General features: G+C 55.5%; 1 protein-coding gene across 1 annotated transcript; it reads right to left on the minus strand.

Moving 5' to 3' along the window:
* Window positions 1-6,480: 6,480 nt before the first annotated feature.
* LOC147412863 (forkhead box protein J1-like) lies at window positions 6,481-10,527 on the minus strand. The gene is made up of 2 exons (XM_086480931.1): window positions 10,042-10,527; window positions 6,481-7,284 (listed from the first exon to the last, which is right to left on the minus strand). The coding sequence occupies exons 1-2, from the start codon at window positions 10,525-10,527 to the stop codon at window positions 6,481-6,483; spliced, it is 1,290 nt and encodes a 429-aa protein (XP_086337057.1).
* Between the last annotated feature and the right edge of the window lie 13,596 nt (window positions 10,528-24,123).

The following is a 24,123-nucleotide window of genomic DNA, read 5'->3' on the forward strand; positions in this document are numbered from 1 at the left end:
TCCCCAGCAGCGAGCAGGCCGGCCGTGCGGAAGAATTTGGGAGGGGACAGAGCCGGACAGCGGGCCCCAGCTGACCGAAGGACTGTGCGTACCGTGTGACGTCATGCTCGGCAGTAAAGAGCTGGGGGAAGAAGGAAGGGGGACACGTTGGGAGCGGTGGCGTTTGTCTGCCCAAGTACCCGTAAGGAGTGGTGGAGCCCGCCTCTCCTGGAGAGGCTGAGCACGGGCCTCGGGTGCCGAACGGCAGGAGCAGTGACAGGGGTCGCGGCTGTGGAACGCTCCTGCGGCGCCTCGGTCTGGTCGGGGGCGTTTCCAGCCCCCGCAGCCCAACCCCCGCCTTGCCGGTCTCCTCCCTCCCGCCCTGCCCCGCCCGCCCCCGCGCTCCCAGCGGAGCCGCAGCCGGCGGGGGACTCGCCCGGCGCCCGGCACGTCCCGCCCGGCGGCCCCCAGCCGCCGGCCGGGCTCGGCTCTGCCGCGGGCGGACCGGCCCCGGGAACGGCGGGGAGCGGGGGCGGGAGGTGGGACGGCAGCGGGACCCCCCGAGCCCCGCGTCCGCGGAGGGGCCGGCGGGAGCGGCTGCCGTGAGCGCTCCGCTCTCCGCACGCCTCCGCGGGGCGCGCTGGCGCGGGCGGTTTGCGGGCAGAGAGCGGGGTGTCTGTGAGGGGGCCGAGCGCGGTTTGGGGGGAGGTGGCAGCCGCTCCGGCCGGAGTCGGTCGCTGCCGAGCCGCGCCGTCCCGGGGGAGGGGCGCGGCGGTGACGGCGGGGCCGGGGCTGAGCGCTGCCGCCGGGGCGGGCGCTGGGACACGGCTCTGTCCCCCGGGCGCTGCGGGGGTCCCGGCTCCCGGCTGGTCTCCGCTGGGCGCAGGGACCGGGAGAGGATTGGGGCGGCGGGCGATGCCGAGCTGCCAGGTCGGAGCCGGGCGAGGAGAAGGCCCGGCCTCTCGCTCATTCACGTCAATCGTTGCCGTTAAAAGGATTTGGGCCTCGGGGTGCGAGCCCTCGGCCCTGCCCCCTCGGCGTGTCCCCTGAGCTCGGCCGCCCTCGCCCCCCCCCCCCCCCCCCGCCCCGAGCGGGAGCGCGGCCGGGGACGGAGCGAGCCGGGGGAGCGGGCGGGCTCCCCGGCACCCCGCGCCCCGCAGGCGCCTTTCGGGTGCGTCATTAGTGAGAATAAGATCAGTTCTTTTTGTAGCGAGATTGAGGACAGATGGGGAAAGCGATGGAAATAATCGCCTTTTTTCCGTGGAAGTAAGGAAACTTGAAAATCATGCACTGAGGGGAGAGAGAAAAGCGTTTATAATTTGTAACAGAAAGAAAAGGCTTTTATGGGAAAAATACATCTCTAATCAAATCTTCTAAATTAAATGCTGTGTACAAACCAGAAGTCTCCAACCAGCAAAAGGTATACGCGCTCAGTTCGGTTTCCCCTTAGTTTTATAGTTTTGCTTCCGACTTCGAAATTTCCAGGTGATTACCGCTCCCAATTTCAAAGTTGAAAGAGTATTTTCTGTAAACGTTCGGTTTTAAAGTACAGGAAGAAACACGTATTTGGGGATCCTGATATTCAGGCGAACGCGCCAAGAAGAAACCAGCTGCCGGCGGGGGAAAAAAAAAAAAAAGAACAGGAGAGAAAGGTGCGGGGGATGCCCTGCGAATAAAGCAATTGCTACAGAGATATTTAGATGTATTTAATGGGATGGCGTTATTCAAAAGTCCTGCTGACTGGTCTAATCATTTAGAATCGCCTGTTTTCCTAAAACTTTACCAAATATTTACACTCAATAACATTAATCGATAACAAGCCGGTCGTGCTCTTACAGGACCTTTCCTGCGGTCCCGCCATCACGCTGTCCCTGCACGTCTCCACCGTTTTGTCGTTTTGACAAAGTATAAACGGAGCCCTTCAGGCGGTGGTGTTTATAAACCGGCTCGTTTGGGCTTGGGATGAGTCTCTCCGTTCATCCACATCACCAGATAGAATAATAGTAACGAATCAGACAGGGAAGAGCCGGGCTGAACACCGCCCTTTTTCCTTATTTCCCCAGGGGTACTGAAGTCCCGAATCACCAATTCTTCTAACTTTCTGGCCGTTGATCCACGGGAATCGTAGTTCAACGACAAAGGTAACAACAAAAACAGTATTCGACTGTTCGACAGCTGGAGGAAAAGGGTAACTCCTGTGTACGAGCTGCTGCTGAGCTTGGCCAGATTGAGGGGAAAAAAGGGCGAACAGCCCGCGGGGTGACGTCAGGCGCACCCAGCGCGCTGTCCGGGCTCCGGGGCTCCTTTCCCGGCGGGCCGGCAGGAGCCCCGCGGGGCGGCAGCCGCTGCGCTCTCTCCCCCTGCGCAGCCCGCGCCCTCCCGGCCCGGCCTCCCGCTCTCCCCCGCGGCTCCTCTGGCTGCCGGTGGCGGGACCCGGCTCCCACGGCCGTTCCCGCTCGCTGTCCGGGCAAGGCCCGGCACCGCGCGCGGGCTCCGGCGGCGAATCCCGCTGCCCCTTGCGAGGCGCGGTGAGACCCGAGTCCTCCGGCCGAGGCGGGGAAGCCGCGCTCGGCGCCGCTCCTCGGGGCCGGGGCCGGGGGCCGGGTGCGGAGCGGAGCGATGCTCTCCCTGAGCCCGCCCGGGGCCCCGCTGCCAGGGGCGGCCCGGAGCCCCCAAGGTGAGCCGAGCGCTGCCGCTGCTGCCCACCCTGCCCTCCCCGGGCGTTTGCGGGGCGGACGGACACCCGCCGCCGGGCTGCCCGGTGCCGGGGATGCTCCCGCCGCGGCCGCGGTCCCGCCGTGCCCAGGGCGGGGGGGCTCTCCGCCCCTGCACCCCCCCGCAGCCCCCTCTTTTCTTTGACCCCCCGGCGCCGCCGTTAAAGGCGGAGCTCTGCAGGGGGTGCGGCGGGGACGGGCACGGGTGCCCCCCGAGCGAGAGGCGACTGCGGCCGGGCGGCCGCTGGCCTGCCCGGGGACCGGCGAGGGGCCCGATCCCGTCCGGCCGCGGACTTGCCGGCCGAAGCTCTCCCCTCCCGCTGGCAGCGCTTCGCCGGCGCTTGTCGTGCCGACCCGGCGCTCCGCTGTGGACGAGCTCTAGCGGCAGCGGCGCTTCCCCGCCCGCTCGTCCCCTCTTCCCGGCCCCGCCGTCGATTACCCCGGGCCGGCCCGGGAAATGCCTGGAGGGGCAACGCCCGGGGGCCGGGCCGGGCTGCGGGGGTGGGTGGGCTGCTGCGCGCCCGATCCCGAGACAGCTCCGGGACTCGATTTTCGCGGGGGCCACTGCCGCCGCGGAGCCCGGGAGAGCGGCGCTCCACCCCTCCCCTCTCGCCCCCCCCCCCCGTGTCCCCGGCACTGGTTTCCCCGCGGGAGGGGGGAGCAGTCGGGCCCCTCTCCCCCCTCCCCCGCGCCGCAGCCGGCGGCCCCGCGGCGGGGCTGGGGGCTGCGGGGCGCTTCCCTCCCGTGAGATACGGGGAGGAAACTCTTCCCGGGAGGGCGGCGAGGCGCTGGCACAGGCTGCTCGGAGCGGCTGGGGCTGCCCCTGCCTGGCAGGGCTCCAGGCCAGGCTGGACGGGGCTGGGAGCGACTGGGGTGGTGGGAGGTGTCCCTGCCCAGGGCAGCGGGTGGCACTGGGTGGCCTTGGAGGCCCCTTCCAGCCCAAACCCTTCTGGGATGAGTCTGTGAAAGAAGCAGCGCAAACACACTCTAAGCACCAAACTAGTATATGTTAATCCAGCTTTGTGAGGAGAACGTACACTGCAGCCTCTGCCTTCCTCAGTCAGTACACATGGATTACATCAGCTGCACACATTAAAATTAGGGGGGAAAATCAATGTCAGACTGGTGACTTCAGCTCTGTTCGCTGCACAGATTCGTACAGGAAATGTGTCTGTTCTGCGAGGGAAACAAACAAAAAAGGACAATAAAGCCAGTAAAGAAACGAACCAATAGAACAACCTCACACACAAGTCCTTACACCAGAAAGAAAACAACAACAATTCAAACGAGAAGGAAAATGTCAAATGATTCAATCTTCTGGGGATATTCTAAAACGTGATGCTTTTTTGGGTGGGAATTAGCTTTGTATTTCTTCTGGCACCATTTACTCCAAAATATTCCATACTAAAGCATACAGTCCTAGTGGGGGAGAGGGCAGGGAACAACACCCCAAAACCAACAAACAAAACCATGTCTCTGCTTTTATTCACTTAACATCCCGGGGAAGTTAGATAATGGAAAAGTAATTCTCTGGAGCCTTGCTAAGTTTTAATGCACTAGTAATCATTAATTATTCTTCCAATATATTTAATTTCTTCACAGTGCATATGAACAGTTTAAATATCTTGTCTCTACAATGGAAAAATTATATATTTATCACAATTATTTGTCAATATTAGAAAGCTGTTTACTCTTCCTCCATATGCAATCTCTCCAAGCGGGCAGAGAGATCATTCTTTCTAGTCTAATTCTGTGTAGGATGACTGAACACCTACACAGAACGTTAAATGCTGCTTGCAAAGTGCTCTCAAGATATATCTAACCCTCTTCACCACCCCTTGAGTGGGTAAATATTGCACCTTTTTTTAAAGGGAGTAAATAATGTCATTTAAATCTGTTTATGGTAGTGTAACCCAGGAAAGATCTCAAAGGAACTACTTTGATATACAAGCAACAGGTACCCAGAACATGGCTCAGCCCAGTGGGGTCGGTAATTTTCAGGAATTCTGACTAATTGTGATTATTTGAGTGTTGGGTGCAGTTCACTGGGCTGCAATGAAGAGAGCTCACGCTTCAGTTACCACACTGACCTAACTAAAGCTTCGGACAGTGTTAATGCACAACTTTGCCACCTTTGCAAGATCTCGCCGATTTCCTGGAGCCACAGGTCTCTATCTTCTTAGCACAGTCACTGCCCCCTGGTTTGCCCCGACCTGGAAGGCTTTGGGGTGCTGCCTCCTCCATTGGGGTCAGGGCTTCCACTTCCACGTTACCAGAAGCCTCACGTGGTGCTTCCCTGCTGGCTGCAATACTAAGGAAAGCGGGAGGCTCGGATTCTTTGGTGGTCTCCATGGGTTTCTCCTTTCATGTTTTCTTCTCTGTCGAGTTAATGTTTTTCTTTGGTGATTCTGTATCCAACACGCTTCCCTCCACACCCGAGACCCGGCAGGGTTTTTTGCGAGGAGTTTCTGTGAGTCTCAGCACCACAGTCCCCCTTTGCAACGGCTTCACTTCCAGTGCGGGTCTCCCACGGGGTCACAGCCTTCTTCAGGTGCCCCCCCCTGCTCCAGCATGGGGTCCTCCACAGGCTGCAGGTGGGCAGCTGCTCCACCGCTAACGCCCACGGGCTGCAGGGGGCCAGCCGGCCTCACCAGGGTCTGCACCCCGGGCTGCAGGGGAATCGCTGCTCCAGCACGCGGAGCACCTCCACCCCCTTGCCCTTTCACTGACCTCAGTGCCAGAGTTTCCCTCACACCCCACTCCTCTCTCTGCTGCAGGTTTGCCAGCAGTTTCTTTTCCCCACCCCCGCTTCTTAAATATCGCAGAGGCACAACCACCGTTGCTGATCGGCTCGGCTTTGGCCAGCGGTGGGTTCAACTTGGAGCCGGGGAAGCTGCTGGCAGGTGCAGGATCCACCCCGTAGCCCCTTCCCTGCTACCAAAACCCCGCCACACAAACCGAATACAGCTCCCAAACCGCATTTCCCCTATCCCCCCACTATTAAGAAATGCTGTGTTAAAAACACAGGGGGTTTAAAATATATAATATTTAATAGATTATATAAAAACATCTAAAGAGGCAGACTTTTTGAATATATAACGTTTAATAGATTATATAAAAAACATCTAAAGGTGAAAACTTTTTGAATATATAATATTTAACAGATTATATAAAAACAACTGAAGAGACAGACTTGCTGGATTTATAAACCTTTTCTTCTTCCCTAGGCACAAATCAGGAGGGAGGTTGAACTCAGAGAATCCAGAAGGGACTTCTTTTTACATGCTAGCTAATTATTACACTGTACCTACCAACTACCCTAGACAGAAAAAGGAAAGAGAGAGAGAAACGGAGAGATGAAGGGGTGAGGAAATTGCACTTAACCTATCAAGTCCTCAAGTCCTAAGCTACCAGGAATGTCTTGAACAGGATTTAACAGGTGCTTTCCTTTAGCCCTGAAGAAACATGTACCGTGTTCATTTCCACATAGGGGGGGGAAAAAAAAAAAAAAAAAAAAAAGAAGATAATTCACATTTCTTCCTTTACAAGTAAAAAAATAAGTGCTGTTAAAATTTCTCCTCTTGAGGAGACTCATGGACTAGAGACTTGTGATGTGTCCTTTACAGATATACCAAGCAGTTCTTGTGGTGGTGTTTCCGTGACTCAAGCTGGTAAAAGTCACTGTGGATGTCTCCGTCTCTAGAAAATCTTGTCCCTTGTAAGTCCCAGCAGCACAGGGGGAGCGTCCTACTAAAGTCTGTGTGGGCTTTGGAAGGTGACTGGCCTCTCATAAGAGGGCCGCCAGGTTGCTCCAGTTGGTCGCATCTGCTGGAAAAGAGGTGTCGTTGAGATCAAACAACTGCTCTATGTTGACAGCGGTGGAGAGGCAGTCTCTTGTCTCTCCGTCCCAGTGATGTTGCAGGAAGGAAGTGGCCAGGAAGGTTTCATCAAAGTCCAAGATGTTCTGGTTGGATGCGGTGAGGACCTGCTCCTGCCCCTGGGGACACTCAGTGTGCTGCCCATGTACTGTCAAGTCCAGGTCGTGTGTTACGGGGCTGGTTGGAGTAGGTGGGAGCTCCAGATCCCCCAAAGTGGAGAAGTCTCCATTCAGGTTGGTGTTGAAGATGGCTTCCCAGCCAAAGTCGCCTGTCAGTGATCCCAGCTCGGCCTCCTCTTCCTGGGTCAGCAAGGCAGAGTCAGAAAGCCGAGGTGTCTTGGCCATTCGTTTGGGCGAGGGCTGCTTGTGCTTCTGCCCTGCTTTGCCATCCACCGGCTTCCAGTTCTGGGTGCCGGTGACTTCTTCAAACTCCCTCAGCAGCTGCAGCGACTCCACGTTGACGTTGAGGATGTTATTGGAGGCGCAGGGGGAGGCAGCTGGGCTGGCGACGCCCTGTGCTTCTGGCTGGTCTGTTTTGGTGAAGGCAGGATGGATCTGCACTGGGGCCGTCCTCCGTTTTTTGAAGGCCCCGTTCTCGAGCCGGTCAGCATGTTGGGGGTCAAGCTTCCAAAACCCGCCTTTCCCTGGCTCGTCCTTCTCTCGGGGCACCCTGATGAAGCACTTGTTCAAGGAGAGGTTGTGCCGGATGCAGTTCTAGACCCAAAAGAGAAAAAAAAAAAACCCAAGGTTGAACACTTGTTTGCTGCTGCAGCACCTACCTGTGTGGGGAGGCTGGCAGAGAAGCACGTTTTCAGCAAGGCCCTTTGGGAAAAAGAAAGCAGAAACGGCAACATCGAGACATCCCAGGCTGCATGCCCAGCAGAAACTCCCCTGCCCCTAGCCACCAGCAGAGTTTTCTTGCCTTCTGTCTAATCCAGCCAGAGGTGACAGGAGCCAAGGGGCTCAAGCTAGGACCTGCCAACCAACAGGAAGCTTTTGGGCAACTCTCCTTGGTTGTAAATTGGGACTGTGGGGCCTTTGATCATGCAGAGCACTGGGAGAAACTGGCCAGACTCGCTCCAGGCATGGAGCTGAGCTGAAGGAGGCTGGGTCCTCCTTCGTGTCTAAGGAGGAAGAGGAGGGTATAATCTTAAAGGTCTTTTCCAGCCTAAATGTTTCTATGGTTTACACCAGTGTGGCCACAGCCCCATTACAAGTGGCAACACATGGCAGCACCGCGGGGGATGGCATCGTGAGGGCCCTCCTTGCATCCCCCTGTTCATCTGTGCCTGTTGCTAGTGTTGAGGGGAAATTATTTGGCCAAAAATAGGCACCGTGCCTCCCCGCAGCCAGGCTGACCCAAACCAGACGGGCAAAACTGGAGACACACATGGATGTTCCACCACAGCCCGGTGTGTCCCCAGACGTGCCTCCTGGCCTGAGGAAGCTTGGTGTGGAATCACTGCATCTTCACCAGCCACCACTCAAACGAGCTGAAGGGGGAAAAGAAAAAAAAAAAAGGGGGGGGGGGGGAGAGAAATAGAGGAGTTTCTGCTCCCGTCGAGCTGTTCTGAAACCCTGAATGTGCCTGGAGTGATGTGAATAATCAGAAAGGGAACTCTGTTGTTGGGTAAATAACCCAGCATTGGACTCCACAAAGCGAAGACTGTATTAAGAGATTGGATATGGTAGAGAGTTGGGTTTTTTTAATGTTGCCTGGATATCTTTATGCTTATTCATCCATAATCCGTAGTGCCGAATAGGAAAAACAAGGCTTGAATGCTTAGAGCTGTCGAAAAACACGCACACACACACGCACACAACAAAACCCTCCTCTGGGCTGAAGCTCCTTGGGTGTGTTGGCGCCCCTCCAAAGCACTCAGCTCCCACAGGAATATATCCATCTCCCCCCTGGAGTATGGGTGGCTTGACCTTTCCAGGCTGCCTTCACGTACGGGGATTGGGATAGGGGATGAGAACACAGCCTCGAAAAGAAAGTAAAAAAGAGAGCGAGAGAGACAGGGAAAAAGAAGAGAGTGAGAGACAGAAAAAAGACAGAAAGGAAAAGAGAGAGAGAAAGAAAGAAAACAAGCAAAAAAAGAGAGGGAGAAAGAAAGAAAAAAGCAGCAGGAACACTGATACCCCTGCAAACAATTCAGGCTGTGGGAACGCCTCATTTACAGTTTAACAAAATTTTATGTGGGTGAGAGACTTGCCAGCTGAATTCTCTGCTCCCCATCTCCCCTCCCCATCCCAGACCTCATTCAGCCTGGGCCGCCCTCCGTTATGACCCGGCCGGTTAACGTATTTATCACTCCTGCCTGCGACAATCCCGTGAACCCCCTGCATCTCTGCAGAGAGGACTGAAAACCTTCTTTCTTTTTTTAATAAACACATTTAATTAAAAATGTGGTGATTATCCAGCCGTGAGTTTGCAGAAGAAAATCAACACGCTGGCCCTGGAGAGGGACTGGGGGGTTCCCTTCCCCATGTTGGGCTTCAAGAGCTGCTGGAGACCCACCTGCCCAGAAGGAGGGTGGGCAACACGTGGGCAGGGGGTTTGCAGCAGATTTGCCCAGCCCTGCCTGGGTGAGCGCTGCCACCGGGATCGCTGGCATGCTGCGGATTTGGGCTGGGAATAACCCAAGCAGAGGGACGAGCCACCCAGGTCCCTCCTGCCCTGCCATATCCTAGAAAGCCTCACGTGCCGGAGGTCTCCTTGCGTGACGGAGGAGGGCAGCGAGCCAAGGTGGCTGGGAAAAGCCCCTGTGCTTCACGCGGTCCCCAAAGCTGGTGAGCCTGGGGGCTGTCCCCTACCCCCTGGGGACATGCTCGTGCTAGCTGGGGACAGCAGCCCTATTTGACCTCTTTTTGGGCTTCCCTCTGAGGCCTCACCAGCTCGTCACAGCGATGGAGCCTCCTACGCCTGTCCAAGGGGACAGGAGACCTGCCCTGCTGGGAAAGCAGCAGCATTTCTACTCTGAACCTCCCCAGCGAAGGATTTGTCCAACAAGCGGCATCTCCCTGGGGCTCCTCTCCATCCCTCTCCTACACCTGCACCTCAGCACCCAGAGATGCTCAATCTGGCCATTTCACGTGTGCTCAGCCTGGAGGGACTCAGGACACCACGAGAGCCTCAGAAAGGTGGAGCTGGGGACAGAGACGCCTTCGTCCTGGAGCCAAGAGGAGCCGCAGGGACCAACAGCCCAACAGGTACCTCCTTGCACCCAAAATGGCCCCGGGCTCTCCCCTGTAATGGCTCCTTCCCTCCGCCGCCCTCATGGTCGCGGCATTTCTGCACACCCAAGCTCTTTCCGTTACAGCCCTTCCCCACCAGCTGCCGGTGCCGCCTTCCTCCCAGTGGGATTCAGCATCCCCATGGCACCTTGCCTTGCACAGTGGAGGCTGTGGGAAGCCCTCCCCAGCCCTGCGGGGCGAGGGGACAAGACAAGAGGTCTCCAAATCTCCTACCTGCCAGGTGGGATCAGCATGTCGGAAGTAGCAGAAGTTGTCGGTAATCCACTTGTAGATGGCGGAGAGGGTGATTTCGGGCTTATCGCTGGCTTCCATCGCCATGTAGATGAGGGTGGCGTAGGAGTAGGGCGGCCTGATGTGCGGGTTGGTCTTGTAGACGATGTCCTCCGCCAGCTGAGGGTGCACGGGCATGGTGTGGTGCGCCGTCCTTGAGGTGGAGGAGGAGGAGACGGGAGCGTGGGGCACCCCCATGCACGCTGGGTCAGCGGCCAGGGGCGACATCGGGGCGTCGAAGCTGGAAAGCTTGTGACAGTCAAGGGGCTCTGGGCCACTGGGGCAGTAGGACTTGCCCATGCTGGTGTCCTCCCTGATCGAGAGGTCCGGCAGCCACATGAGGCTGGTCAGGCTGTCGTCCAAGTCCACCGCGGTGTCGTTCTTCGTTCTTTTCTCCTTCCCTGCCCACAGGTGCGACGCCTCAGCCATGCCTTGGGAAGGGAAGGGAGGGGACGGGGCAGATCCTGCAAGAACAACAGGGAGAGGGTTGAGGCTCCCCGAGGGTGCAGCCGCTCTCCAGCACCGGGGCAGGTGCCGCTCCCGGTGCCGCTGGGTGACACCCATCCCCGGGGTGCTGCACGCTGGAGCCGCAACACCTCCCCCGGGGTGCCTTAGCAGCCCTGAAACTCGGGCAAATTCGCCCCAAACCCCGGGGGCCGGTGCTGCCCAGAAGCCTTCGGTTGTAGCAAGAATTAAAAACGAACCCCACAAAACCCCCACAGACGACCAAAACCCAGCCCTGCCGTCCCACAAAGCAGGGATGCTTCTCCCACCCGCCGCTAGCAGGACAAAATAGCTTCAAGTTCCCCCTCCCCGCTACCAACTTCCCTCGGTTTCACCCTATTTCTGCTCCTCCCTTCACCCGCTGCCCCTAAAGCAACCCGGGGGGCGGGGGACGGAGCCCCGCGGGGGACGCGGACCCCCCCCAAGCGCCCCCTCCCTCCACGCGAGCCGGCAGCTTCAGGTGTCCGTTAGAGCCCGAGCTGAGGGTGAGGCGTCTGGCTTTCGCTGCTGGGCTTTCAAGCCGCAGTGCCGCGGGTTTGGGCGAGGAAAGAGCCCCCCGAGGCGAGCCGCGGCCGAGGAGCTCCGCACCGGCTGCGCGGCGGCGGCTGGGACCGGGGGTGCCGCGGTTTGAATGACGCCGCGCTCAACAGTCGTGGGGGGGGGCGCGAGGGGGGCGGGAGGGGGGCGCGCGGGACCGGAACCGCCACCACCCGCCCCGCTCCCGCAAAACAGGCTCCTTCCCCCCAAAATAAGCCTCGGGGGCAGCGACAGCTTGTGCAGATGCTTGAGCCCCACCGTCACCACCCAGCCCCCGCAAACTCCTGTGCCCGCAGTGAGGGACAGCCCAGGAATGCTCGCTGCGGCGGGCGGGGCGGGGGGACGGGGACGAGGGGAGGAATAAACAGACTAAAAGCCAAAAGAATAATAACCCCCGCCCCGTGCAAACCTGCTGCCCAGACCTGGCACGGTCAGGGCTGGGGAGATTCTTGGTTATTCCCAGAGTGAGATTAAGACACAAACACGGTCAGGTGCCGTAAAGAAAAGAAGTTTAATACTTCCAAAAACATTCGCGTAGAGGCAGGAAAGAGACAGAAAGAGAAGGAAAAAAAAAAAGCAAAGTACAAGTGCAATAGCTACCACCACGGAGCTGCGGCGTCCCGTCAGTCCGAATCGACTTCACGTCAGGTGGGGAATTCCACCGGGTGCTGGTAGTCGTGGTTCTTTTATTGGGGTGTCATCGCTCCTCCCGGGAATCGATTAGCATCTCAGCCTTACACACCCCCCCCCCCCCCCCCAGCGGTGGTGCACATGCCCAATACCGTCTCTGTGGGGGATCTTTCTGTCCCTGGGTCTGGGCGCATGGGCCGGGGTAAGGGTACAAACAGGAGATGTGCGGTTTTGTGGTCGGGCAGGTGCTGTGTCGCTGCAGCGATGGTGAGGCAGACATCCCTTGGGGCAAGATGTTCCAGCAATGTTGAGACATCCGCTGCAAACACAGTCTCGACAAAGTCCTTTACATGAGCCCACTTTGTTTGGGTGCCTTTTCTAAAGATGAGAAAAAAATTTCTGCCTTCATCGCAGGAAAAAGAAGATCAGGAAAAGGCAAATCCTCAAATGATGAAGAATGCTGGGGTGAAGAAAAGTGGCCTTTTTCCCAAAGTGGAACAATTGGGAACAAAAAATGGAAAAAGACGTTTGGTTTCGGTCGAGTTGCGGATTAACACTGTCTGAAGCTTTAGTTAGGTCAGTGTAGTAACTGAAGCGTGAGCTCTCTTCATTGCAGCCCAGTGAACTGCATCCAACACTCAAATAATCACAGTTAGTCAGAATTCCTGAAAATTACCAACCAAAAAAAAAAAAAAAAAAAGAGCCCCACAAGCTGTTTTTTCCCCCACAAGGCTCCCAGGCGGGGAGGGCAGGACGGGCTGACCCAAGCTCCAGCCCGGCCATGTCGGAGCCGCCTCACTCCTCGCCACGGCCCGTCCCGACCCTGACGCGAAGCCACCGGAGCCCCAGGGCGCACCCCTGGGGGCCCTGGCTCGGGAGAGAGCGGGGCCGAGCCGGAACGGCTCCCAGACCGCCTGGCCCGCACGGACGGGGCAGCCCCGCGGAAACCTCTACCGCGCCCTTCGCTCCACACCCGCAGCGGGACCTCTCGCCACCCGGGGGGCCGGGCCGGGCCGGGCGGCTCCCGCACGGTCGCTGCCGCCGCCGCAGCCGAATGCCCCCCCCCGCCGCTACCCGCGGCCCGGCCCCGCCGCGGGCACTGCGGCCCCGCCGGCCCCGCGCGCACCGGAAGCCACGGGCGGTGGAGTCCGGCACCGCCCGCGCGCCGGAAACGCCGCGACGCCACCGGAAGCCGCGCGACGCCGCTGGGGCCGGGGCCGCCGGGGAGCGGCGGCCCCCAGGGAGGAGCTGGTGGCTCCGCCGCTCTCCGCCGCCCAGCCCGGCCGCGGGCCCGGGCCAGCCCCGCTCTCCCCAGCGGCGGCCCCCGCCGCGGCAGGGCCGCCCCGCCCCAGCTGCGCTCGGCGCCGGGCTGAGGCGGCCGCCGTGAGGTGCCGGCGGGGCCCTTCCCCGGGCCTGGCGGCCTTCCCGCAGGCTGTCCCCTCTGCTTCCCGGGGGCCGCAGGCCGGGCCTGGGGCATGGCTGCCCTGTCCCCAGGGCGGGCGCGGGGGCCTCTCCGGGTCTCGGTTTGCCCCCGTCAGGACAGCTGCCTCCTGGGGGGACCCGGGCTCTGCCTCGGGCTGCGGCCTTGCACGGGGGGGGCTGGCCCCGGCTGGGCGCCGGGTGCCCCCCAGAGCCGCTCTGGCACTGCTCTCCTCATCTGGAGAGGGGAGCGAAACCACAGCGAGAGGCTCGTGGCTCGAGAGAAGGCTGGGGAGAGGTCCCTCGCCCACCACCGTCGTGGGTAAAACAGCCCTGGCTCAGGGAAATTCATTTAATTCCTTGCCCATCAAATCCCAGTAGGGTGATGAGAAATAAAAACTAAACCTTAGGACACTTTGCCCCCCCTCCCCTCCCTTCTTCCTGGGCTCAACTGCACTACTGATTTTCCTCCACCTCCTCCCCCCAAGCGGCGCAGGGGGACAGGGAATGGGGGGGGTGGTCAGTGCGCCCCACATTGTCTCTGCCGCTCCTTGCTCCTCGCACTCTTCCCGTGATGCAGCATGGGGTCCCTCCAATGGGGGACAATCCCCCTGATCTTCTCCAGCAGGGGTCCTTCCCATGGGGTGCAGTCCTTCAGGAACAGACTGCTCCAGCATGGGGGGGGTCACAAGTCCTGCCAGCAAACCTGCTCCGGCGTGGGCTTCTCTCTCCATGGGTCCTGCCAGGAGCCTGCTTCGGCATGGGGTGGGTCTCCACAGGGTCACAGCCTCCTTCGGGTGCATCCACCTACTCCGGCATGGGCTCCTCCACGGGCTGCAGGTGGAGATCTGCTCCACCGTGGACCTCCACGGGCTGCAGGGGGACAGCCTGCCTCACCACGGTCTTCACCACGGGCTGCAGGAGAATCGCCGCTTCGGTGCCTGGAGCACCTCCTCCCCCTCCTCCTTCACTCACCTGACCTTGGTGTCTCAGAGTTCTTTCTCTTGCATATTCTCACTCCTCCCTCCTGCTGATGTTGCCCAGTAGTTTTTTCCCCTTCTTAAATATGTTATCCCCTGTGTCACTATGGGATACCGCCAACGCTGATGGGGGTCTTGGAGCCGGCTGGCACTGGCTCTGTCGGACACAGGGGACGCTTCTAGCAGCTCCTCACAGAAGCCACACCTGTAGCCCTGCCCCCCCGCCCCCCAACCTTGCCCCGCAAACCCAGTACTGAACGAATTCTTCCTGACCGTACCCTCTCCTGTGCGTGACGCAGTGAGGCACAGCCATACAGCTGCACAGAGCCCCTGCTGGGAGAGCTCCTGGCAGGGCTGACACTTTCTTCCCAGGGCTGCTCCTGCCCACGGACAGTTCATGATCCATGGCCCTCGTCCCCTTTCCTGAATGTTCCTTTCCCCCCGTGCCCCAGTCAGTCGTAGGGCTTACGGAGCTGTGGGAGCCTTATCCCATCGTTTCTCTGCTCACAGCTCTCGCCAGTGCTCCCCACCTTGAGCCCAGCGAGCAGTTGCATTCTGTGCTGAGGTGAAGTCATTCCTGTAGAAGTCACTTTATCCCAGGGACAAAGTCCCCCTGGCCGGGCATGGGGTATTTTCCTTTGCAATTAGTCTTGGGTCCGTCCGCTGGTCCTGGAGTTATGAAGAAGTTGATCGGCTCCTCAAGAGACTGGAAGGCTTCCAGTCATGTCAATGTCCTTGTTCTTCTTCCCCCGCTTGGGTGGAACCACCGCTGAGCCAGCCTGGTGCCATTGGTGCCCATGGGGTCACTGCACGGCTTTCCATGTACCCACCTGTCACCCTTCCCATGGGCAGACCGATGGGGCACCGTACTGGTGTGCTCTGGGGATGAGTCCGTGCAGTCCTGTGGTAATGAGCTTTGTTGTTGGGTTTTTTTTTTGCCAAGGAACCACCAGTGCCATGCACTTCTGGTAGTGTTACGAACCACTCATGCTCTTTCTTGAATTCTGCCTCGTATCTTCCTCCCTTCTCATTGGCTTCATCTGTAGCCTTATTAGTCCCTAAGCGATGGCATCCTTCTCTTTTGAGGTCGTGGCCCCCTTTCAGTTCTGCACTTCCTGTGGTGTTTTCCTCCTCAGTTCCCAGGTTTTGATCTAACAGTGCTCTGAAGTGTGCGCCTCTAGGTCACTGATGTCACTCAGTGTGGTAAACGTGACCCAAGCCCTGGGGATAACAGCGTGCCTTAGCGTTTTCCAGGACTGAAAATTCATTTCCCACCCCCCCCCACCCCCCCCCCCCAGATATTTTTTTGTTCAGAGGCAGCCTGGGACCTGAGCGGGAACCGAGATGTTAATTAGGGACACGAGTGTACGCTGCTCTTTTGGCTTTAGCTGGGGCAGGGGGCATCAGGGAAGCAAGAACAAGCAATGAACCCCAGCAATGTCAGCAGTTGACAGCTCACAGTGTCCTGACAGGACGCAGCGAGGTTCTCAAGCCACAGAGAGAGGAACAGTAAGGAACACATTGGGCACAAGGGTTTTGGTTAAACATAGGCCAAGAATAAGATTTGTCTTTGGGGCACCAAAGATTTGTTTCCAAGACCACAGCTCCTACAGCAAGAAGTATTGGGGTATTAGGTAAGCCCCACCAAATGGGTTTGTTTGGTTTTCCATTAAAGAAACACCAGAATGGGAGACGCTTTGAAACGGTCCCATTTTCCGTCCTTCATGCAGAAACGATGGAGAGAAAGAAAGATCCAGTTCAACCTGGAGGGCTCAGCCAGTGCCATGACGCTGATGTCACGAGCTGGAGGAGCAGCTGGCAACGGCGGAATCATAACATTCTGCACCGGTTACCAACTGCCGTCGTCGGTTCAACGAGCCTGGAGAAGGGACCAGCTCCTTCGTTCAGGTGGGTTTGGGTGTCAGCTGGGGTTTTGTTTCCAAAAAGAGGCAGAGCTAAGGGTCTGAAGGTCCAGATTTCGAACGAAAAGGACGGCTTTCAGGAGAAGGTTATGACTTGCCAGCATTGAGAGAGTGGGTGAGGAGCACCAGAGGTGAAAAGGGCCGCAGTCGTGAACGATCGCTCTTTCCGCGCTTATTCCCCCTACGCACAGGTAAGTGCTGCAGACTTTAGAGGGGTTTGTATCCTTGGTGTTCTTGGCACCTCTGTGCCGCAAGGGAGGTTTCTTATGTAAAGTCAGAAGTTGATAAGTCACTCTGTCTGGGTCGTGGCCGCACCTGCAGATCAAATAGCTGATTTTTGGAAGTGGTGAGAAGAGCTAATGATCATCTACACTATGGACAACTTCTCCTGTGAACTGGGCTCAGATGCTCAAGGAGCACCTGAGTCAAAAACCCTCCCTAAAGATCACTCATCACTTTCTTACTGAATCAACATTGTCTTGATTCTGAAGAAATAGGCCACGTTTCTCATTTCTGCTTGTGGCGACTACCTGCATTTCTGCAAAATCAGTTATTTCCAACAAAGTCCTTCAAAAGGGGTTTGTCCTTCAAAAAAAAAATTTCTATTCCAGCTGGTGACAATCCAGGGGTGGGTGTAGGGCTCTTCATTCCTGCAGCTATGTCGGCATTGGGGATGTAGGTGTTAATGCCCGGCAGATGGGCTTTGGCTCCAGACCCCGGCGTGTCCCAGGGGACGGCCCAGCTGTACTGGCTACAGCCCCAAAGTGGCACGTTCTGGAGGTGCTGCTCCTCGATCCAGCTGTCAATGTCTGGAACGGGGTGAAACTTAACCTTCAGCTATTCCAGTATTTTCACGTGTGACTGTGTACACCTTTAAAAAATGACATTTTACATTTAGTAATAGAAAATTACTGATTAAGAAATAACCGGCAACCTGGCATCAGCTGGGATGTAGTTCATCCCCAGGATATAACCCCGAGTTTATATTTGTCACCGTGCTGCTGTCCTGCAGGGGCTGCTGTATCATCTCCCCCGTGGATTAAAACCAAAAAGCTTTAATCGAGGAGATTCACAGTTAAGGCAGCCACTAGGGTGTGGGAACCTCGGGTGAGTTACCCGCAGAGTCATTGTCCTCATTGTCCTCATGAGGGTTCAGGTGCAGGTTGTGCCCCTGTGCAAAACCTCTGGGCTGTGACACTGTGTGCTCGTTAGGGAGACGGGGGAGATGTTCACGTCTGTTTGGCGGATTGAGAGATACGGAAATGAAGGCAGGCAGGAGCAAGTCCCTTCAAGCACATTTTTTAGCTGGGAAACAAAGTGACTTTCTTCTGCCACGTTGATGTTTCCAGTGGGAATCGGAACAAGAGATTTTTCCCCTCGTTTTGAAATCCATGTCTGACAAGTCTGTACAAGGATTACAAGGTCCCAAAGTTTTAGTTTTCCAGTGTCAGCTGGGAATCTTTCTGGGGTTTGTTTCTTACTCCGTATTTTCCCACAGACCCCTGTCCTTTAATAGTGAGAGAGCCCTAGGGTAAGATCTGGGCTTGTGCAGCAGGTTTCATTTGAGATTGCCCTGATCATCCCATCGTGCAGGAAAGGAAACTCAACCACGTGTCAAGTGAGTGACTAATAGATGTTTCTCCTTCCCAGCATCTCACGACAAGTCTGCAGTGCGGTAAGGAGACTGCTTTGCTCCTCTTCTTACCGAGGAGCAGTTTTACATCGTGAAAGCTCCATTGACCTAACTCAAGACAACTGTAGAGCTCTCTGGAGATTAAGATCACTTGAAACGTTCATAAATATCAGAAGGGGGGCCCCCCAGATCTTAGCCGTACGCTCACAGCTGTACACCGTGTACTGATCCATTTAGTCCACTTTTCTTGTTTTATTTACAAGACCTGAAAACTCTTTTCTCCTGCAGCAGAACTGCAGCAATGTCTCCTGCTACTGGGAAAGACAACATGCAGGCTGCCTGAGGATCAGCTGTGCCTTCCGTCACAGCAAACCTCGTTACATAAACGGGCTGGTTTTGCCACCTAGTAACAGAGAGTACAAGTGTTTTCTCAGCAATTTGTTCATTAGAGAAAGTAAATACTCTCTCAAGTTCCAGTGTTGTATGTCACTTTTGCTTGCATGAGGCACAACAAATCCGATCTGCAGGAGTGGTATTAAAATGGGTTTAACGTGATACACGTGCTGCTCACAGGCAAGCAAGAGATGTACAAGAACGACAACAACTGGAATCAAAGAAAACGCCCGTGCTTCATCCTATTTCTTTAAAACTGGGAAAAATACTTCAATATGTGTAATACAAGGCACAGAACCCTGATTGCACCTGTGGCTGAAAATTGGTCAGCTTGAAAGATACAAACAGACTCATCCTTTTTCATCATTTTGATTTTCAGACCCTTGCATTTCCTGGCTCCCCGAAAATGTGATCCCAGTACTGAAATAGTTTTGCTGCAAACATTATGGGTAGACAGAAATCTCGAAGGAAAAGGAAATCTTTTCTGATATTCTTCTAATTAAGTGTACATTATTTTCGTGAACTTCCTATTCTTTCTCCAAGTCTACATTCTGTACCTAGTGAAGAGAGTTGCGATTCAGAAGGTTTTGATAGAACACAGATGTGTACAAGCTAAAAGTGGGCAATCCTGTGCTTAGCATTGCTAAATTCCACAAAATTGATGCCTACAGGCCTGCCTATTGTTCAGCATGTTTCAAATACGTTCCCAGGTGGGCTCCTAAACTCATTTACTCGCTTCAGCCCAGGTAGTGCTAGTCACAGGTTTCCCTGTGTTGGAAATATCTGAAAAGCGATTGGAAGAAGGAGGGTTACTGACTGCAATGAATCTATCCCCCAGCTGGGAGAGACAGCCAGCCTGTTTTAAATAGCGTAGAACGATCAAAATGTGCCTCTTTTCAAAGGGCCTTGTTCATCAGTGCCTCACCTGTCCATTCCGAGGAGCTCGTGCCCCTGCTGTTTAATCCTCTCTGGAGTTGGGAGGTGCTCTTCCGCCAGCCTCCGCAGAAGATTTTTCCTAAAGGGCACAGTCTGCCTCTGGAATGATTCCTTCAGTGTGGTGACGATTTCAAAACCGTACCTGCTGGCCTGACCCCGGGTCTGATGTTCTAGTTCCCTCCTAACCAAAGAAACGGAATGTTCTTTTCTGCAGGCGCCCCGTTGCAGCAGGGTGTCCCAGGCGGCGTTCTGCATCCAGCCGACCGTCCGCAGTCACTCAGAAATCAAGTGAATGTTTCACTACCAATTCACCCGCCACTGATTATCAATCTCAACGACGGAGACGATGAAGAGGACGATGAAGAGGAAGAGAATTGTAAACATTGGGTTTTGCTTTATTTACCAGGAAGTAGAATGGGTTTTTTTGACTCTTGCAATGTGCTTGACACCTGCTTTATTAGAATAACCACCACATTTTTAGAAAAGAGTTGCTGACAGGTTTTTGATATAGTTTCCAGCGAATCCCCACGCTATTCAAACTGGTAGTCACCAGATGTGAGTGAGGCAACATTTTCTAACCCCTGTGAAATGCCGAGCTGTATCTTTCCATAGTGGTAGAATTCCCGTACCTCCTTTTCTTTACATAGAGTTTAAAATGGGATCCACATGACAGGTGGCCATCAAATACTCTTCAGAATTCGGGGACAAAAGTACAAGTTTAGGAGGTACTTCTGGGAAACAAACTTTTATGTGGGAGTCCTCTAGGATTTAGAGACTGTCCATGGACATCAAAACCAATATCCCCAAAATGGCTTGTAAGTGGTCTGAGTGATATAACGGTTGGCATTGACTCACTGTATTGGAATGAGGAAACAAAACCATGGAAAATCCAGGTTCCAGAAAAGGGAGAATATTGTCTTAAATTGGAAGGACACTAATGGAGTTTTCGTGGGTCATAGTGTATGTAATTGGACATTTAAATATGGAAATCATTGCATTATCCCTGGGTGTCGACCCATTAATTGTTCAACTTATAGTCCCTCCTTTCCTGTCAAAGATGACATGTTATGGTGTATGTTAATCAACACCACTGACGAAAATCTCATTCCTCGACAGTTAAGTTGGGCATGGGTCAATGAAACCGGGCATAAGAAACGATTTGATAGCTTTTGGTCTAAAACCAATCTCACAGGAGTCGTGATATTGAGGGAATCTATTCCTTTGGCTTGTGCCATAAGTGGTATAACCAACCAAACAGTCCCCATTAAATGCAACCACAGCAGTCGGGTAGGAGCATGGAAATGTAATCTTTGGGTTAATGCAGTAAAATCAAATAATCGAATTAGACACCCTTTGGGCTTAAAAAACACCACTTATTTTGAAACTCCTTGTAATTCCGATTTAAGAAAAAGAGGGAAAGGACCATTTGTAAATGGAACTTGGGCTTTAAAAGGTCACTATTGGATTTGTGGCCATCATGCGTGTCGAAAATTACGAAAAAATTGGAGTGGAACATGTTAGGTAGGTTATATACGCCCCTTCTTCTTTTGATTACCAGGCCAAAATGGGAACAATTTGGGAATTAAGGTATATGATGACCTCAGTCGATACCGAAGGTCCATTGATATTTCTATGGCAGGTGGAAGTAGCCAATCCTGGGGTAAAGATGAGTGGACACCCCAACGTCTCATACGACATTATGGACCTGCAACCTGGAATCCTAACGAACCCATTAGCGGTGCTCGAGAGCCTGTCTATAATCTGAATCGTGTCATTCGTTTACAGGCTGCCTTGGAAATTATTACTAATCAAACAGCTACGGCCCTCGACCTATTGGCAGACCAAGCAACTCAAGTGCGAAATGCAATTTATCAACCTCGGATGGTTCTCGATTACCTGCTAGCCGAAGGAGGAGGTGTTTGTGGTAAATTACATGTTTCCAATTGTTGTTTAAAAATGGATGATAATGGCCAGGTAGTTAAACAAATCACAGCCGAAATACGGAAGTTAGCACATGTCCCCGTCCAAACTTGGAAAGGCTGGGACATTGACCAGTTTTCCTGGCTTCCCGGAAGTCCCTGGGTAAAAGGAATCCTATTTTATTTGTTATGTGGATTAGCCACATTGCTGTTTTTGCCATGCGCTATTCCATGTTTTATATGATGGATTCAACACGTTATAACTAACATGCAATTTGCCACTATGGTTTCACCCGATGGCGTTAAACAAATCCGAGCTGTACGCCAAACTGCGCAGCCAACAGTACGGATTATACAGTTAGTGCAATCCCAAAATAAGTTCAATGAACTATTAGACAATTTAATAGCAAATAAGAACCTGAAAACAATTAACAATCCGACAAAGTTCCACGTGACGCAATCAAAACGAAAATACCCACACCCCCGCCCCCCGCCGTGAGTTCAGCACAGTCCTTTGGAGGCTGTCGGGGTGACAGACGACCTGATTCCGGAGCGCCGCTCGTGGTCGGGACCGGAGGGGGAGACAGACAACCTTCGACCCTTCCATCCATCGTGGCCTCTTCCCACGGGGGCGATAGCGATAGAAAGAGTCCGAGGAGAAACTGCACCGCGTGGTAGCTAACCCTTCTTCAACTATAAAGCTGTCTGCAGTACCTCAACTGAAACTTCAGGGCGTGTCCGTGGCCTTCGCGGTCCTGGGCGAGTGGGAGGGGAAGACGGTCTTTTTCTAACCCAGCCTCTCGTCACACACTCGTACGTTGTGATGGAGATCACTATCCCGAGCGCCAACAGGAAACAGCCCAACAGCAGACCGGTGCACAAGGGATCGTCCCTGATTCCCATTTTTCCAGCGGGATGGGTGAGTCAATTCGTGGCCTGGGTCCGGGCTGATGGCTCAACCGGGGCTGAGTGAGTAGTGAGCAGAAGTACCCTCTCAGCCCTCCCTCACCTCCTAGAACGCATGCGTAGGTCCTGGCCTTGCATTTGTTTTTGCCATCCGGGTATAACAGAACTCTCGAGACCCCCTAACAACACATGCGCTTTAAGTTAAAGGGGTGTGGAAATCCATTTTTCTGCTGCTTCTGCTGACCCCGAGCCCCAATCCCTACCGCCCAGGCCAACCGACCCCTTGCGCTCTAAGTCTTGTATTCACAAAACCGCGAAAACAACGGAAAACCTTTATATATGGGTACCAATCTTTTATACAGCTTTAGCGTTGTTAATTATTGCTTCAGTTATTCCTGCAATATGCACCTTTTGCCCTTGTAACTGTTTCTCTTTTGAATGTTTATGTAAAAAATAGGTCATTGTTGAAATGCTTAACTTGTAGTTATTAGATATTATTAGCTATCGCGTTACTTTTTTTTCCTTCTCTTTCTCTTCCTTTCCTGCCTCTATGCTATTTCCTTTCCTTCTTCCTTTCTCTTTATCTCTATCTTTGCTTTCTGTGCTGCCACGGAGCACCATCCATGAGACTGCAATGTTGAGCCACGGGCTGGTGTAAAGGACTTTGTCGAGACTGTGTTTGCAGCGGATGTCTCAACATTGCTGGAACATCTTGCCCCAAGGGATGTCTGCCTCACCATCGCTGCAGCGACACAGCACCTGCCCGACCACAAAACCGCACATCTCCTGTTTGTACCCTTACCCCGGCCCATGCGCCCAGACCCAGGGACAGAAAGATCCCCCACAGAGACGGTATTGGGCATGTGCACCACCGCTGGGGGGGGGGGGGGGGGTGTGTAAGGCTGAGATGCTAATCGATTCCCGGGAGGAGCGATGACACCCCAATAAAAGAACCACGACTACCAGCACCCGGTGGAATTCCCCACCTGACGTGAAGTCGATTCGGACTGACGGGACGCCGCAGCTCCGTGGTGGTAGCTATTGCACTTGTACTTTGCTTTTTTTTTTTCCTTCTCTTTCTGTCTCTTTCCTGCCTCTACGCGAATGTTTTTGGAAGTATTAAACTTCTTTTCTTTACGGCACCTGACCGTGTTTGTGTCTTAATCTCACTCTGGGAATAACCAAGAATCTCCCCAGCCCTGACCGTGCCAGGTCTGGGCAGCAGGTTTGCACGGGGCGGGGGTTATTATTCTTTTGGCTTTTAGTCTGTTTATTCCTCCCCTCGTCCCCGTCCCCCCGCCCCGCCCGCCGCAGCGAGCATTCCTGGGCTGTCCCTCACTGCGGGCACAGGAGTTTGCGGGGGCTGGGTGGTGACGGTGGGGCTCAAGCATCTGCACAAGCTGTCGCTGCCCCCGAGGCTTATTTTGGGGGGAAGGAGCCTGTTTTGCGGGAGCGGGGCGGGTGGTGGCGGTTCCGGTCCCGCGCGCCCCCCTCCCGCCCCCCTCGCGCCCCCCCCCACGACTGTTGAGCGCGGCGTCATTCAAACCGCGGCACCCCCGGTCCCAGCCGCCGCCGCGCAGCCGGTGCGGAGCTCCTCGGCCGCGGCTCGCCTCGGGGGGCTCTTTCCTCGCCCAAACCCGCGGCACTGCGGCTTGAAAGCCCAGCAGCGAAAGCCAGACGCCTCACCCTCAGCTCGGGCTCTAACGGACACCTGAAGCTGCCGGCTCGCGTGGAGGGAGGGGGCGCTTGGGGGGGGTCCGCGTCCCCCGCGGGGCTCCGTCCCCCGCCCCCCGGGTTGCTTTAGGGGCAGCGGGTGAAGGGAGGAGCAGAAATAGGGTGAAACCGAGGGAAGTTGGTAGCGGGGAGGGGGAACTTGAAGCTATTTTGTCCTGCTAGCGGCGGGTGGGAGAAGCATCCCTGCTTTGTGGGACGGCAGGGCTGGGTTTTGGTCGTCTGTGGGGGTTTTGTGGGGTTCGTTTTTAATTCTTGCTACAACCGAAGGCTTCTGGGCAGCACCGGCCCCCGGGGTTTGGGGCGAATTTGCCCGAGTTTCAGGGCTGCTAAGGCACCCCGGGGGAGGTGTTGCGGCTCCAGCGTGCAGCACCCCGGGGATGGGTGTCACCCAGCGGCACCGGGAGCGGCACCTGCCCCGGTGCTGGAGAGCGGCTGCACCCTCGGGGAGCCTCAACCCTCTCCCTGTTGTTCTTGCAGGATCTGCCCCGTCCCCTCCCTTCCCTTCCCAAGGC

This window comes from Leptosomus discolor, unplaced genomic scaffold (genome assembly GCF_034619465.1).
Source record: "Leptosomus discolor isolate bLepDis1 unplaced genomic scaffold, bLepDis1.hap2 HAP2_SCAFFOLD_257, whole genome shotgun sequence".
In the NCBI taxonomy this organism is placed as follows: Eukaryota; Metazoa; Chordata; class Aves; order Leptosomiformes; family Leptosomidae; genus Leptosomus; species Leptosomus discolor.

Bases quoted from the DNA above. Each gene is read 5' to 3' on its own strand.
- LOC147412863 (XM_086480931.1), bottom strand. From the start codon at position 10,527: ATGGCTGAGGCGTCGCACCTGTGGGCAGGGAAGGAGAAAAGAACGAAG. The intron at 7,285-10,041 runs GTAGGAGATTTG...TTTTGGGTCTAG, and splicing joins ATGCTGATCCCACCTGGCAG to AACTGCATCCGGCACAACCT.